The 17,214-nt window shown below is 42.1% G+C and overlaps 2 protein-coding genes across 3 annotated transcripts in view; both read left to right on the forward strand.

The window, feature by feature from the left end:
- The first annotated feature begins 542 nt into the window (after window positions 1-542).
- On the forward strand, window positions 543-14,747 carry clcn7 (chloride channel 7). Of its 2 annotated transcripts, XM_076752133.1 has the most exons (25): window positions 543-760; window positions 1,846-1,923; window positions 3,407-3,472; window positions 3,963-4,028; window positions 4,194-4,326; window positions 4,708-4,817; window positions 5,397-5,477; window positions 5,625-5,687; window positions 5,903-5,986; window positions 6,086-6,179; window positions 6,827-6,891; window positions 7,045-7,161; window positions 7,251-7,305; window positions 7,505-7,565; window positions 9,011-9,152; window positions 10,412-10,505; window positions 10,685-10,857; window positions 11,187-11,238; window positions 11,361-11,488; window positions 11,731-11,816; window positions 12,053-12,185; window positions 12,321-12,380; window positions 12,474-12,650; window positions 12,852-12,932; window positions 13,100-14,747. In XM_076752133.1, the coding sequence occupies exons 1-25, from the start codon at window positions 647-649 to the stop codon at window positions 13,184-13,186; spliced, it is 2,400 nt and encodes a 799-aa protein (XP_076608248.1). In that variant the 5' UTR covers window positions 543-646; the 3' UTR covers window positions 13,187-14,747. The 2 variants fall into 2 exon arrangements, with proteins under 2 accessions (XP_076608248.1, XP_076608249.1); XM_076752134.1 differs by lacking the exon at window positions 1,846-1,923.
- A 2,027-nt stretch (window positions 14,748-16,774) lies between these two features.
- Window positions 16,775-17,214, forward strand: part of arhgdig (Rho GDP dissociation inhibitor (GDI) gamma) — a 29,176-nt gene continuing 28,736 nt past the window's right edge. Inside the window, exon 1 of the mRNA XM_076752139.1 lies at window positions 16,775-16,826. The gene's annotated coding sequence lies outside the window, so the exon portion shown is untranslated. The remainder of the gene's footprint in view (window positions 16,827-17,214) is intronic.

Consider the following 17,214-nt stretch of genomic DNA (forward strand, 5'->3'; position numbering starts at 1 on the left):
CCTTTACATAAGTACAAGTGTCTATACTACAATGTGAAAATGCTCCATTACAAGTAAAAGACCTAAAGTCTTACTTAAGTAAATATATGTATGTGTTGTTGTGTAGTTTAATCTATAGTGATGTATCATATTCTATAGGATCACCACATGTTTGTTCTGTGAGAACCACATTTCTCTAAATTGTATACTTTTCATGAGGTCAGAAAAGCAGCCCTGTTTTCAGCTTTGTGACAATGCATTTTCCAGCTAATCACATTTGCCTCTTAGGCATAGTAGAGTAAGTAGTAGGTTGCATGAGAAATAAAAATAGATAGAAATACTTAAGTAAAGTACCTTGAGTAAATACAGTACAGTACTTAAGTACAAAATCGAACACTTCTTGATGTCATATTTATTTTATGTTTATTCTGGGCCAGCCTCAGGCCTTCGTTTGTGAAAAAAAAAAAAAATAAATCGGAACAGTAAAACTACAAGTCCCAGCAGCCAACGCGCCAAGACGGATATTTTTGGCCCTGCACGCGAGCCATACAAAACGTCACGAGTTACAGGAATGATCATGGGGAGCTGATGGAAAACAACGGTAGTTAGCCTGAAATTTCTGAAATAGATTAGCGACATTTAGGGCGGCAAGCTACCGGAGGCCACCATGGCCAACATTACGAAGAAAGTGTCGTGGTCTAGCCGAGCCGACGAGTCCGGGGCCACCGGGGAGGGGACCCCGCTACTCAACGGCTCCGAACAGTCCAGACACTCCAGACAGGTACAGCTAGCATGTTTGGCTAAGTTAGCCTAACAGCTGATTTGCACACGAAGAAGATGCTGTCTCATGTTTTATGCACTACTATAAGTTTACGTTAAATGCTGCACGAGTCATGAATGCTTGTGATGAATTTTAATGCACTGCCGCACACATAGCGTTCGTTTTGGGGTGTGTTTTCATGTGTTACCATATGTTTGCAGTTGGCAATTAGAGGCAACAACAAGCTTTGTTTGGGACGGAACTTAATTGCATGAAAAGTAATGAAATTACTGTTAATGCAATTACTTACATGATGCACGTAATTAAATTCAGTTCTCTAGAAAATATTTAGTGAAGCAATCAGATTAGACAGTTTTGATGAGCTAGTCCTTCCTATAGTTGATACGTGGGCTATTCACTATCTATTTGAACCTGGAGAGGACAGTATGGGGGTTCATTAAGGACATATTAACCTGATAATTATGTGTCAGTGTGACAGCTGTCAAGTAAGTGGAGTAAAACGCCCTTTGTTCTTCTCAAGGCATCACATAAGGTTGGATCACAGCCAAGTAACCTGTTAAAGATTTTAATCCTGTGCAAGGATGCTTTTATAATGTTAGAGGGAAGAATAACATTAAAAGTCAATATCAAACTCATAATGATATGAGACATTAGACCTGCTGTATTTAGACTGAATGAACCTGTCCAGCTAAAATAGAACCACTGCAAAAAAACCCCCAACTTCCTTTTTCCATTAATGCTGCCACCAGGACTAGTCAGTTACTTCCCACGCCATCAGGACCATAGGTGGAAGTAAACTATTCACACTTTTTTGTTAATTTATTTATGTAAAAAATCATTTGAATTTGAAGGAAACAAAAGTAGGCTTTTAGACATGTCAAATATGACTAAATGAGCAGTATTTCTGCTTGGGTCGGACTTGGCAGCAGAGTGCTGTATCATAGATGTGGTGTTAATGTCTTATACTTCTTGAACTCTGTCACTCTTAACTGGAGAGCACCATCTGTGTGATGGTAAAACATCAGCCTGGAAATTGCCACACTCAGCCACGTATATATTTCTGTTGCTGTCTGTGATGTCTGTAGCTGTCTGAAGGACGCAGTATATTTCAGATAGGCAGACTCAGCACGGTGGATTTGGAGGAGGAGATAACATCAGATGAGGTAAAGTCTGGGCTTGAACCTTCATCGCACTCTTTCTCTCTGTCTCTCGCTCGTGTCGATCATCACTCCATCAAGAATCGTAGTGGCATCTCTTCTAGCCTCCTGAAGTGTCATTAGTTCATCCACTATAACAATAAAACACCACCTATCTACAACCAAACATTGAGAAGTGATCAGATATGTCTTAAAATAACACATACAGCATGTCGGGGGCATTAACAGTTAAGATCATGTGATTTTAGTCAAACTCAGGATGAGTTTGTACACACATGGAGCCTTGAGGCCTGATTTAAGAGATGCAGCATGAGTACGTCCTAAGCCTAATGTGAGAAATCTGATGCAGTGACAGTTGACTCATCCAGTCTGCATGAAGGGCACATGTTTGGAAACTGTCTGACAGTTTCCACTATGATACATTGCAAATGATCAGCTGATGCAGACTCTGTGTTTGATAATGTGTTGGACCCCGATTGCTCAAGCATTTAGCATTTTCAGAAAGGGATCCCACGCTCTGGTCACGGATGAAACTAAAAAAAGACAACACATAAAGATTAAGTACAGAGCAACAGGCAGTTTAGCCAAGACCTCATCAAAAGCCTCCGGTGAAGCCAGAAAGGTGTAAATATGTTTAAATTCACAGACATCAGAGTCAGGTTTAATCTAGTGTATTAGTACAGCTGTTAGCACAGTTACAGTAAGTTCAACCAGGCAATAACAACCTCCCATAACTAAAACCCAGTACAGGACTGAAGACATCACATCTGTTTCCCTCCATGACAGAAACCATCAGATTCAGCTTTGTTTTCACTAGCTGATGGGAATGTGAGGCCATGCATGTGATTTGTGTGATTGCTGTATGCTGTAGGCAGATGTTTTTTTTCCCCACACATTGCTTTGGCCTGTTTACTGGAATGTCAGCTCTCTCACGTAGCTGCTTGATTTGCTGCTGATTATGTGGCTGCACAGATGGGCCATAGCCGTGTGACAGAGGCCCACTTAACGTTGCATGTAAACATGAAATGGAGTACTTCTGAAATGCATGAAGCTGGCTTGTTATGTGTGTCAGAAAGCTCTGTTATGCACCAGTGTTTCCTTCAACACCAAGTAGTTTGCATTAGCATTGAAAAACACACCTATGAGAATTTGCTCCTTCTTAGCTTTGGCAATTTTATGCTAAATCTGTTGGAGGAAACACTGTCCTGTTGTTTTTTTTTTTCCAACCCCATCATGCTCCAGAATCTAAAGTTAGATAAAGTCTGTCAAACCTTTGCTGTCTTTGAGATTAAAAAATGTCTTTCTTTTGTTGTTTCAAATGCTTGTGAGATGCTGCTGCGCTCACTGCTGTTGTTTCCAAAATGTGTGATTCCTCTGATGTCAGTAACTTCGTTCCTAGCTCTGTGCAGTCCCTCACATGATCCAACACATGATCCAACAGGTCAGTGTTGGTGTGGTGACCTTTGTTTTTCTGTGTTTTCCCCTCCAGGACTCTCTGAGGGGGCGGCCTAAAGAGATCCCTCATAATGAGAAGCTGCTCTCACTCAAATTTGAGGTAAAACAGCCTGCTTGCCAAACAGAGTGCTGATTGTCAGGTGATCTTTGATACCCTGGATTACATTTGATGACACTGTTTTTGATTAAAGCCTTGACAGGCTGATATTGCACAATGAATATCAGTAGTCAGAGTACAGAAAACGCACCTGAGGTCACAAAACCCAAAGAGCATGTTGGCGCAACAAAGGGGCCAATAATCTTCTTAAGCAGGCTGGGAACTGGCAACAGTTGATCAAATCAGATTTGTATTACCATATTTTTGGTATGCTGTCAAGTTGCTGATGTTGATCTGAAAAGTATATGCACACAAGTAAATGCTCAGTTTTGTCAGGTTGTCAGTATTTATCATGAAGCATTGAAGAGTAAAATTAAACATTATTGCCATTTGTCTTTCCTGATTTATTCTGTTCGTTTTGCTGTGTGTGTGTGTGTGTGTGTGTGTGTGTGTGTATGTGTGTGTGTGAGTGTGTGTGTGTGTGTTATTCCAGAGTCTGGACTATGATAACATTGAGAACCAGCTGTTTCTGGAGGAGGAGAGGAGGATGAGTCACATGGTAAGCAGAGTGGGAGTCATCTGAATACATGTTATACTACTTGAGTATTTTACTGTGTATAAATCCATGTTGTCCTTCTTCTCCTCTGCTCTCATTCTATCACCTCTCCACCTGTGTTTCATCTGTCCCTGCTTTTTCCTGTATCTCCTCATCTCGTATTTTCAGGGTTTTCGCTGTCTGGAGATAAGTCGCTGGGTGGTCTGTGGTCTAATCGGCTTTCTGACCGGCCTCATCGCCTGTTTCATCGACATTGTGGTGGAGCAGCTTGCTGGGATTAAATACCAAGTGGTCAAAGAGAGTATCCTGAAGATTTGTACGAGATCCACCCAACTCAGAGCAACTTGCTAGTGCCAGATGCTGTGGCTTTACTGCGCAGGGACAGTACAGTACAGACAGTGCAGTGACTCTTTTGCATGAGCACTTTTTTCAGTGTAACTCTCAGGAAATAGTACGTCTAGCATCATAAGGTTTAAAATAACTTCTCTTTAACCCGTCTGGAAGGAAAGAGTAGCCTCTGTTATTATGTGCCAGCGTAGGTGATAGTTATTCATCCATCCAGTCATAACTTTCCTTTGAAATGGTGTTAATGTCTCCACTCTGTGTTGTTCATAAGAGTGTGGTCATGTTATAGGGAGATATAAGGACCCCCAAACTTTCCTTGACCTCTGGCCCCTCACAGACATAGAGAGGTTTACAGAGGTGGGCGGCCTGTCAATCTCTCTCATCCTCTGGGCTGTCTTAAACTCTGTCTTCGTCATGGTGGGGGCCATCATAGTTGCATGTTTTGAGGTAAGGCTGGAGGAGAAATAATGTGACCTTTCGGTAATAATCACAACTTCTGCTTTGGAAGCACAATTCCTGTCTTCATTTCAGTCGTCTTCCACTTTTGTGTGTTCCTCGAGTGTGAAATACCGGATTTAGAAGAAGTGTGTCATAAAAGCGTTGCATGTCTTAATGACAAGTCATTCGAACAGATGTGGAAGTGAAAAGTAATTGGGCAATAGCATGTCCGTACCAGTGTGACTCCAACGATGCGTAATACTGAAAATTTGTCAAGATGAATGCTTCTGTATTCCTGCCGCGGTGGTTATTCACGGTTTATTAGCTGCTCAGCAGGAGCAGCTGAGGGTTTTTAAGCAAGTGTCCTCCTACAACCACACTGATCGAAGAAGTGGTTCAATTTGGATTTGTATTACCACAAAATGTGCAGTGTCGGCTGTTAATGCCGTTTCATGTGATAACCAGAGAGTGAATGTTTCTAGTTCCATTCTGAATATGCAAACACCTCGATTCCCTGTTCACATCTTCAGATATTGCTCCTGTAATCAGAAATACTTTACTCCTCACCTCTTCCTGTGTCTCCTCCAGCCCATCGCAGCAGGAAGTGGTATTCCTCAGATAAAATGTTACTTGAATGGAGTGAAGATTCCCAGGGTGGTACGACTCAAGGTACAGACACATAAAACACACACACACACACACACACACACACACACACACACACACACACACAGAGGAATGGATGTAATTAAACCACTGCTCTTGAACAGGAAGGGCTGTCATATCCTTAACATGTTGTGTGTCTGTCATCTGCAGACACTGGTGGTGAAAGTGTGTGGTGTCATCTGCTCCGTGGTCGGTGGTCTTGCTGTTGGAAAGGTAAACGTTGACCCTCGCTGACTGCCCCAAATGCTGATTCAGAACATTTACAAACCTCCTCATGTGCAGACCTTACACTAATGTTTTGTGCCCTCATAGTTGCAAATATAATTGTTTTAGGTCATTTCCATTCTGAATTGTATGAATTGCCTTTGTCTATATAACTGTTAATTCCCTTTCATTGCTGCCCTCTTGTTTACCCACAATCCCTTTAGGAAGGGCCCATGATTCACTCTGGTGCTGTTGTAGCTGCAGGAGTGTCCCAGGGCAGGAGCACGTCTTTAAAGAGAGACTTCAAGGTGTGTGTGTGTGTGTGTGTGTGTGTGTGTGTGTGTGTTCACCTATGTAATGTCCCCAAAAGTGATGAAAACCTAATGTGTGTGTGTGTGTGCTTGTAGATCTTTGAGTACTTCCGGAGAGACACAGAAAAACGGGACTTTGTGTCTGCCGGAGCTGCTGCTGGAGTTTCAGCTGCGTTTGGAGCACCAGTCGGTAAAAACACAGCAACTTTACCAGAACAGTAGAAACATGTGCTTTGTTTTTAATCTGCCTTAGTTGTGTGGGCAGCTCAGCTGCTATAAAGCCAACAGTCCAACAGCATGGCAGCATGCCTAAACTGCAGACAAAGAAACCTCTGAGGAAACTCCCTGTAAAGCGCTTGTTCTCCAGTGAATAGGAAGAGCAATATACCACCTCTAGGAGTTGACCGATATATAATGCTCATATCATGTTGCTCATTTTTTCTTCATGCAATTTTTTTGCTAATATACTAAGATACTTTTATCACTACTAATATAAAATTTTGTTCTACTGTATGTGCTATTAAAAAGTCTTAAATTGAATTTGGTGAACACGGCAGAAACCTTTCCATCAACTGTCTCACCTGAACTAGCTTATTGATGAATGCTTGTTGTGATAGTAAAGCTGCAGGGAAAACGCTGCCTTTTCCTGCAGAAATGTTCAGCAGTAGTTGGAAATGCTTCACAGACCGTGTCTCAGTGTGTCTTGTGTTTGAACTCGTGTGAACCCAGTCAGTGCTCAGCTGCTGATCGTCCATGCACTGTGGAGGATGCCGTGCGATGCTACCAGCTAACTTGGCATTTTCTCAAAATGGCTGATTTTGTCTCTTTGGTGGACAGGCGGCGTCTTGTTCTCTCTGGAGGAGGGAGCCTCTTTCTGGAACCAGATGCTGACGTGGAGGATAGTAAGTCACACTGTCCTATGTGCACACCTTCATATACTCATTCATGTCATGTGGTGTTGTCAAGCTTGAAGGATGAAGATGGCTAATTGTGTTTTGTGTCTCCTCCCTTTTCATTTCTCACCTTCCTCCATGTTTCTGCATCTTCATCTGCAGTTCTTTGCCTCCATGATCTCTACCTTCACCCTGAACTTCTTCCTCAGCATCTACCACAACAACCCAGGAGACCTTTCCAACCCAGGTCTCATCAACTTTGGACGCTTTGAGAGTGATGTGAGAAAATATATTGTGTATTTTTGCAGCTTTATGTTGTTTGTTAGTCAGTGTAAAAGATGATGTGATGTAATTTTGTCCTTTTTCAGAGTGTGGCCTACAACCTCTATGAGATTCCCTTATTCATTGCTATGGGAGCTATAGGTAACAACATTTTATTCTGTTCTATTCTTCACAGGGTGCATTTGACTGAAGTTTGACTAAGGAGAAATTAGATTATTCCCACATTAGCCAGTTTGTCAAGTGTGAAACATGACAGCCTGTGTGTGTGTGTGTGTGTGTGTGTGTGTGTGTGTGTGTGTGTGTGTGTGTGTGTGTGTGTGTGTGTCCCTCTCCTGTGCAGGTGGATTACTGGGAGCTCTGTTCAATATTCTCAACTACTGGCTGACCATCTTCAGGATCAGGTGAGGCTTAGAAAGAGATAAAATGCTGTCAAGTCCAAAACACATTGTCATCAACTTGAAGAAAAGAGTTTGAACAAAAGGTCAGACGACGCACGAAGAGTTGCTTTGTACGTGCAGTGTTCCAAGAAAAACAACGCGCAGAAGCATGAAGGCTTTGCTGTCAGAGGCAGGGTGAGGTGCAAGACGGGGAAATTTTCAGATGCTATCTTGTGATCGAAGTGTTTAAAAATAGAGAGTGTGAGCAGGTATGCTCACTGGGAGACTCTGCTGTGGGAGGAGACTTCTGCGAAGACACCTGCAGTTCCTGCTTCCTTGTTTGCAGCTGGATGGTCCATGTGTACAAGTTTCATGATTGATGATTTGGAAAGCTGTTCTAACACACACACACACAAAAAGACTATCCAGAAGTTAGTTTATGGTGCAGATTTTACGCCTCTGTGCTAGCGTGGCATGTTTTCAGGTTGTCTGTTCGACGTCCATCTCATTCTTATGAACGCAATAATCTCAGAAAAATGTCCAGTTTGGCAGAAATGCCCATCAGGCTCAAGGATGAGCAGATTAGAATTTGGTGGTCACACAACACATTTTTAACCATTACTCAAGAATTGATTCATTCTCTGAAAATTCATGCTAGTTAACTGTATAACAAAGGACAGTATAAAATAAAATAAACAAAAAATATTGTTATATTGATGGACATACTACAGACTGAATGAGAGCAAATATTGACTTAAACTCTGCTGATTGTGTTGTAATGTATATGGTGAATTATGGAAAAATGGTTATTAAGCTGTGGAGTGCTCTTAAGGTTAAAGATAATATCCTACATGGTATTTGGTTTGCCTTACATAGTGTGTGAGAGTGGTGAATTCAAAGTGACTCTGTCTGTAGTACGATGATGGAGATACTAACCTTTGGTTCAAGGATATGGATCCACTGAGTCTGCATGATGACGTATACAGTAATCCATTCATTTGTGAAAAATACCTCAGTGTATTTTGCCTGAGAATAGGATGAATATGCCTTTTAATGTACCGTAATTTAGTAGTTGCAGCCGTAATTTGCCGATGCCAGAACAAATACTTACAAGATAATGTGCCGAGGCTTTGACCTTAATGCTTGACACACAGGGAGTGAGTGTAAGGATAAAGTCTGTATTTGTGTTACACTTCATGGCAGACATTGATTCCACTTGACATTTATGCTGCCACGTTGCCTGAAGACACAAAATGGCAGAGTTGTCAGAGAAGCTTTGTTTTCCACTCAGCTGTTTACACCCAGAGTGGCCTCGTCACTCGGGCTGAGGCTGACAATACGTCATTGTTTAGAACGTTTCTGGTTCATTGAAGCCATTATCTGTTGCACTTGAAGATTTTGTCTTTGTGTCTTTGTGTCTTTGTGTGTGTGTGTGTGTGTGTGTGTGTGTGTGTGTGTGTGTGGTACAGGTATGTTCATCGCCCTTGCTTGCAAGTGATGGAAGCCATGTTGGTCGCTGCAGTGACTGCGACAGTGTCGTTCACCATGATTTACTTCTCCAATGACTGTCAGCCTCTGGGGCCAGAGCACACTGAAGAGTATCCACTGCAGGTACACTCACACACACACACACACACACACACGCCTCTAACAAATGTCACCTATGTCAGCAGTCTGAACATAATTTCTTTACGACTTTTCTAGTTGTAGGTGATTGTGTGTAGTAAAGCTCAGACTGGGAGAGTCACTCCCATGGTGTCAGAGTCATGTGTCAGCGCAGTTTTAAAATGAACACGTTGACCATGATTTCAGGAACAAGTGCAGATTCAGAACAGATCCTCCTCACTGTGAATCTTGGGCTTTGTTGAGACTTCAAGCAGGTCAGGTTTTTTTTCAGATGTGTTGCCAGTGATGCAATAGACACTTTGAAAATGTATGTCAAACCTTCCAAACGTGGCTTAGATAAGATGTGCGAAAATAGCATTTCATGTCCTTTTTCGTTGTCCAGACTTTCTAAAATCAATCTGGATACAATCTGCTTAGCCAAAAAAATTAGATTTGGGCCTTGGTGCTTCCTGTTTTTGTCAGAAAGTACAGTTTCAATTCAATAAGCTTTAGCAACATTCATGTCAGAGGAACAATATTGCCAAAGCATCTAAGAAAAGTACAACATTTTTGACATATGTGGTCCCCAGAGGATGAATCCACCAACCTGCTGTTCACATTTTGTGAGTGACGTGTCTCAGCAATTATCGGATGGAATGGCATGATATTTGATGCACACATTCATGTTCCCCACAGGATGAAGTGCAGTAACTTTGGTGACTTGTCCACCTTTCATCTAGGGCCACCAACAGGTCAAACCTGACACTAATGACATTCCTGTCAGCCTCAGCTCTACTTTATGTTTCGCCCTATTTAGCTAACATGCTAACCTAAGATGATAAACATGGTAAACATTATATATGCTTAACGTCAGCATGTTAGCATTGTCATAGTGAGCATATTAGCATGCTTATTTATCATTTAGCTAAAAAGCACCTTTTTGCCTAAGTGTTGCCTCACTCTTGACTCAGTTCAAATAATAGAGGCGATGCTAGAAAAAATTCAATATTCAGCACAATATTATATTTAGATGAAGAACAGATTCAGTCTCATCATTCATCAGATTCTGTGCACGTTGGACCACTGATCCAAGATACAACATGTGGCCAATCCTTCTTTGGTCCTTGTCTTTTCTAATGTGTGTCAGCTGGTTGGTAGCATGTAAAGCATCAGCAAGGACACAAAAACAGGAAAGACGGCTCTTTGTGTCTTCTCTGCTTTCTTTTGTTGTTTCACTATTATCATTTTCTCTCTCTCTCTTTCAGTTGTTCTGTGCAGATGGGGAGTATAACTCCATGGCAACGGCCTTCTTCAACACTCCTGAGAGAAGTGTTCGTAGCCTCTTCCACAACCAGCCAGGTGAAGCTGTTTGCTTGCTAAAGCAATCTACAAACACGTGCACCAGGCGTTTATTCCCCGTTGTTTTCTCTATGGGCCCAAGTGACGGGAAACAGGATCTTAATGAATAAAACTGGAAACATTATTGTGCTCATTTATCATTTCCTTACGTCGCCCTCTGCTTCCTCTCTTTCTTAAAGGAACCTACAATCCGCTGACGCTGGGTTTGTTCACTCTGACGTATTTCTTTCTGGCCTGTTGGACCTACGGCCTGGCGGTGTCTGCTGGAGTTTTCATCCCATCACTGCTGATAGGAGCAGCCTGGGGGAGGCTGTTTGGAATTCTGCTGGCCTCCATCACCTCCACTGGCTCGGTTAGTGCGTGTGTGTGTGTGTGTGTGTGTGTGTGTGTGTGTGTGTGTGTGTGTGTGTGCAGTATGCTTCACTCTGTAGCACGAGGACAACACCTGTCAGCTCCTGTATTGAAAACTGACCATTTTATGTTTAGAAAAGTCTAAAACGATTTGTAGTTTCTGTCTCATGTCAGTGTGGTTTCTTAAACTTAAGACCACATTTCCCATAATTCCAGCCTTTTTTTCTTTTCTTTTCGGATCTCCTGAAGAAGAGTTGTTGAGTAGAGGTCTAAACTAATATTTCAGGTGTTGTGACGTGCTGTTTGACTCTGCTGTGTGTATCCTGTTAGATCTGGGCTGATCCTGGGAAATATGCCCTGATTGGAGCTGCAGCTCAGTTAGGTGAGTCATGTTCATCCTCACCATGTTGCTGTTTTTTTAAGAAATAAGAAATGCACCATAATATTCTGAGCACGGTGACACATGCACAACCGGTCTCATGTTAACTCCATCCATCTCCACAGGTGGCATTGTGAGGATGACTCTCAGTTTGACTGTCATCATGGTGGAGGCTACAGGAAACGTCACATATGGCCTTCCCATCATGCTCGTCCTCATGACTGCCAAAATAGTAGGAGACTACTTTGTAGAGGTGAGTAAAGAGGTACACCTCCCTCAGTGTCCCAATTCAATCCAGAAAGGAGCCAACAAACTCCCAGCAGTTTGACGTCTGACTGTGTGTGTATAGTATTGTTTCCTGTTGGTATGAAGCAGTAAAGTATGTTGATTTCTTAGTATTCTGCAAAGACAGGTCTGAAGTGTGTACTGTATACAGTTGGCATGTTGTCATAGATTTGGGGCACACTGTCAGTAAGCTGTCTTTTCCTGCTTCAGGGTCTGTATGATATCCACATCAAGCTGCAGAGCGTTCCCTTCCTGCACTGGGAGGCTCCTGCCACCTCGCACTGGCTGACCGCCAGGTAAGCTCCCGTCTGTTGGTTTATGGCTGAGTGAGGACCATTCTGATTGGATGATTCTTAAAGCATAATCAAAACATTCAAGGACCTGAGAGAGTTGGTGTTTACTGTATGTGTTCAGTGTTATTCAGAGGCTTATATCCCTTTGTGTGAAGAACTGAGTGAACTGTGATTTTTAGATTTTGACTGACACTTTCTCACTGTCTGCGTTTTCTCGCTCTTTCATTGCTTACATCCAGAGAGGTGATGAGTTCTCCGGTCACCTGCTTGAACAGGATAGAGAAGGTGGGAACCATCGTGGATGTCCTTAGCAACACTTCTACCAATCACAACGGCTTCCCAGTGGTCGTGCAGGTGACTGGTAGTGACGAGGTGTGTTTTTCATTGAGTGTGTTTTCTTTGATAGCATGTCTTCAGCCAAATGGAAAGAAGACATCCACAATCTCACAGAATGGAACAGAAAGCTTTCCTCATTAATCTCACCTCCTTTTCTTCTCTTCCGTTCAGCCAGCGAAGCTCTGCGGCCTCATCCTCCGCTCTCAGCTCATCGTTCTTCTCAAGCACAAGGTAACAGCAGCGATAGGACCAAGACGTTGACAGTGTTTGCATACGCTTCCTCTGTGTGGTGGTTTTAATGGAACCCCTGCTCCGTCCCGGCAGATGTTCGTGGAGTTGGCCCGGTCCCGGCTGACCCAGAGGAAGCTTCAGCTGAAGGACTTCAGGGACGCCTATCCCCGCTTCCCCCCAATCCAGAGCATCCACGTCTCCCAGGACGAGAGGGAGTGTATGATGGACCTCACTGAGTTCATGAACGCGACACCTTACACCGTCCCACAGGTGACACGCACAAAAGCCCAAGTTTTTAACTTGTAGCCGTCACACAGATGCTGTGGTGCTGCTCTCAGACTGCTCTGTTATGGTGTCATTTACCAAATCTTAGCTTCTTTTGTATTAAAGCCTCTCAGAGCTTTTATTTCAAGGTCAATGTTTTGTTTCAAACACTGTAGAAACTGAAGTTAAAAGGCGTTTTTCTTGCAGGAAACGTCTCTGCCTCGTGTGTTTAAGCTGTTCAGAGCGCTGGGACTCAGACACCTGGTGGTGGTGGATGATGAGAACAGGGTAAGCCTGAGTGTCTTTTTTTATCTCCCTGTGTGTTTTTAGCCTTCAAGAGAACATCTCTTCACGTCGTTTAACGATCACTTTCATGTAGTTGGAGGCCGCGATGATGATGATGAGGATGACGACTGTTGTGACGTCACATTTTTTTGGTTTGTCGCCCCCTGCAGGTGGTTGGACTGGTGACCAGAAAAGACTTGGCCAGATATCACCTGGGAAAACACGGACTGGAGGAACTTCAGCTGGCCCAGACATAGTACACACACACACACACACACACACACACACACACACACACACACACACACACACACACACATCCATGAACTATGACCACCTGATGCCTCGTAAGCTGTTCACCACCAGCTATGCAGCCTAAAAGGACGACCATTAAAGGCCAACCAGAGGTCTCTATCATTCTTTGATGCCACAAGGAAACCCATATACAGACTTGGCTCGTTACTCAAAACTGTTGTTGGTGTAAAAATTTGAAGACAACATGACTCATAAGTTTGCTCTGTTCAGTCTGTGTGAGGTGATTTACTTTGGAAGGATTCTCAGCCCCAGACTTTCATTATTATTATTATTATTATTATTATTATTATTATTATTATTTATTCTAGTTGTATGAGGCATCAAATGGCACCGCAGCACAGGGCTTTGGTACCTTGTTTGAGTTGTTGTCAAGTAAAGTCAGAGTGACTGCTGGGCGAGAGGGAGACTCAGTTCGATGTGTGTTTGCTGCTAAATTGTTTTGTTCACGCAAACATCTGCACCTATGAATCTCTGTCTGCTCTTCGTTTTATTCTGCCTCCTCAACAACATGTGAACAACATCACTTCCCTCATCGAGTAGTGTTCTGATAATGCGGCGGTACATTATTACTCAGTTATAACATTGATTCATCACCTTTTTAAAGAATTCAAATGGATGATTTTTACATCTTGCTGTTGAACTGAAGGAGGCATTTCGAGTGTGTGGGTTTGCTTTGAACGCCTGATTTTGAGCGCAGGTTCAAGAGTCAGTTCACATTTGGTCAACTTCGCTGACTGATTAATGTCCTCTTTGGCGATGTTAGAAGAGTTAGTGTTTTCCATTCTTGTGTAGTTTTGCACTGAGCGAATGCTGTTATTTATTGTTGATGCTGAAAGCTTGTTTTAACTTTAAATGTGTGATCTGGGTTCTACATGTCCCATAATTCAAGACAGAACGGAGAGGAGACTCGATGGCCGACTGATTATTTCAGAGTCTTGTCTCATTTTGCCACGACATGCAGTGTGAGGCAGTTTCAGCAAGAGATCCTTCCTTCTTTCTGTCAGCTTTAATGAGCATATATATATATATATATATTTGTACTACTGTCAGTGAAAAATGAATTGATTCTCAGAGGTACGAGCATCATTTTCACTCCAAATGTTTGCACTTCGACCTACTACTGAAAAAAAAAGTCTCTTTGTTGAGAAATACCCACAAGTGTCCCTCCTGAAGCTCAATATGAATGTAAACTGTTGTTTACCGCATCTCCTCTGTTTAAACCAGTCAGTTTATTCCTGCCCAGTCAGGCCACCACACAAAACGCACACACTCTGTTTTCCAATTATTTTATTTTGTCAGTTTCTAACTCGAAGCATTTCTTCAAGCGATCAGTGTTATTTCGTTTCTCTTTGTGCACTTCATTGGCTTTGCTCTTTGATTTTTGTCTCGTTTCTTTGGTCTCTGTTTTGTTGCACTGTTCTAGATGTTCAAATATAAACTATGCTCGATTTTATAACCACTGGATGAACCTTTTGTGAATTAATAAAGTTGAGATTTATCTAATGTTTTTTGTTTATCTGTTTAATCTGAAAACATTTAAACAAGCTTTGCCAGATGACCTCAGACTGCAGACCTTATTTCCCTTAAAGAATTTGTTCGCCAGGATCAAACCTGTGACTTTTACACCTGGCTGTAACAGATACTGTAATTCCCTGAGCAATGATGTTCCAACTACACTGAAGCTGGTTTCGTGTTGCAACCACAAATGATTATGATTACTTGTGCAGCATCAGTACAACAAACACACACCTGGCCACCCCTCACATCACTTCTCTCATTGGCCACTAGATGTCAGGAAGAGGACAGATAAAAACACTGTTTGTTCCGCCCATACACACCAGCATGACCGACATGCAAGCCAAAATTCTCGGGGGGCACATTCAGAGCAGGGGGCGTGGGTGTAAGACTTCACTAAAGCAGTTTTTGTTGCTCAGTAATGTCCCACTTTACATTAAGGTGATTACTGTCTAATTATTTTCATGTCAATCATTTGCACTTCTTCACTAATTTCTACACAGCTGCTGCTTCTCTTGAAAAAGAGCTAAATGTTGTCTGCTTCACTTAAAAATTTTAAGAGGCATAAATTCATATAAAAAGACTGTAATTCATAATGCAAATTAATTCAGAGAACCTGTAATAACTGTATTCAAACACAATGCAGGAAGCAGCATGAGTACAGTCTGAAATCACCTATTTTTAGCAGCTTTACACACTTTAAAAAAAAAAAAAAAAAAAACTGCATACAGGCCTGACTCTATTAGTCATGACAGTGTGACAGTGAGCCAGCATGCACAGTACCAGGACCCCAAAACTCAAGCAGCTTAATGGAGTTCAGCCATCATTTATTTTTTATATTTACTGTGAGACGTCAAAAATGTCCTTGTGTTAAATGAATCAGCTTTTCAGCAGATTGTGCTCTTCAGAATAAAAATCTTTAGTCATCTGAGTGACATCTGAGCACCAATGTGAAAACACTTCATTACAAGTCAAAGTCCTGTACTGGAAATGTCAGCCGAGGCCTGCTGGGCGTTTTATCACGGTTTTCCTGTTGGGGTCTGCATGGCTGAACCCTGGGGGGCTCCTTACGCTGAGACACTCTTTATGACACCATCCAGGACTGCTTTGTTCAAGCACACATTTTGTAGATGCCACTCATCCCACCGGGGACCGCTGCTGCTGCTGATTTATATTTCCATAAAGCAATATGGATATAATGGGTTTATGGCGCTGCTTGCTTTAGGACAGACAGGAGGAAGACGTGCTGCTGACAGGGACAGGGTTGACTGGTAGGGCAAGGCAACGATGTTAAATCAGTTTTTACTGTCGTTAAGCATTTTAAAGTGACAAGGTTGTACAAAGAGGCTCTTCTGCCAGTTTGAGGGGAGAGAAACACCTCAGTGCTGCGTGATTTCATTCAAAGAGCCGAATGACCCGTGCTTGACTATTCTGAAACTATTTTCTATGAAGAATCTCTTTAAAATAATCACTGTTAGTCATCATTTTATTGTATTATAGCTCACAGCACAGTATTAAAAGAAGCACAGCGCTGGTATTCTCGAGCAATGCTCTCACAAACAAAAGTCTCACATTCAAAATTTACTGAGTAACTAGTAACTAAAGCTTTGAAATAAATACACTGAACGAAAATATAAAGGCAACACTTTTGTTTTTGCTCCCATTTTTCATGAGCTGAACTCAAAGATCTAAAACATTTTCTATACACACACACAAAAAAACATTTCTCTCAAATATTGTTCACAAATCTGTCTAAATCTGCTGAACCTGTCGGGCAGCTCGCGTTTACCCTTCGGGCTCTCAAATGGATTGCGGAAAATGCTTCCATGGGCTCTGCCTTTAAACTTTTAGCGTGCAGAGAAACTAAGCTAAGACTATTATTATGAACAGGAATGTTCCAGTTAGTGCAAAAATGTAACACACGCACAGGAAGAGAGGGCTGGACCTGCTGTCAGCTCTTAGGGTATTAAAGTCATCTGTCAGTGTCACAAATAAGCTGCGAGACCAGACGCCGCTTCTGCTGCAAGCACAAGTTTTGTGAACGCCCTCTCACCCTCATCCGAAAAGGTAAACTTAATTTCAAATATGAGTGGATTTAGAAATTATTAAACCAAATGCACAGTGATCAGTTTCAGAATTGGGACTGGTGGTTTTGTGGTACATAAGATGATGTTTTTGATGAAATGGGGTAACCACACTGTAAGAAATGACGTTCCTCTTTGGTTATCTCAGCTTGTTTATTCTTTTTAAAGTTAATGTACGGTGATATGTGTTGAATATCAAACTCAGCTTTTTAGGTTTTTGCAATTTTGAACTCAAAATCTTTCAATGACTTGACTCTGAGAATTATCAGGGTTAAATCAGTGTCCAGTCAACTTTGTTAGCTGATAATTAATTAAACAAATAAAATTAGGAGTTTGTAGACTGGAGCAACAGAATAGAACGATTGTTTTGT

The sequence above is a fragment of the Chaetodon auriga genome, chromosome 16 (assembly GCF_051107435.1).
Source record: "Chaetodon auriga isolate fChaAug3 chromosome 16, fChaAug3.hap1, whole genome shotgun sequence".
NCBI lineage: Eukaryota > Metazoa > Chordata > Actinopteri > Chaetodontiformes > Chaetodontidae > Chaetodon > Chaetodon auriga.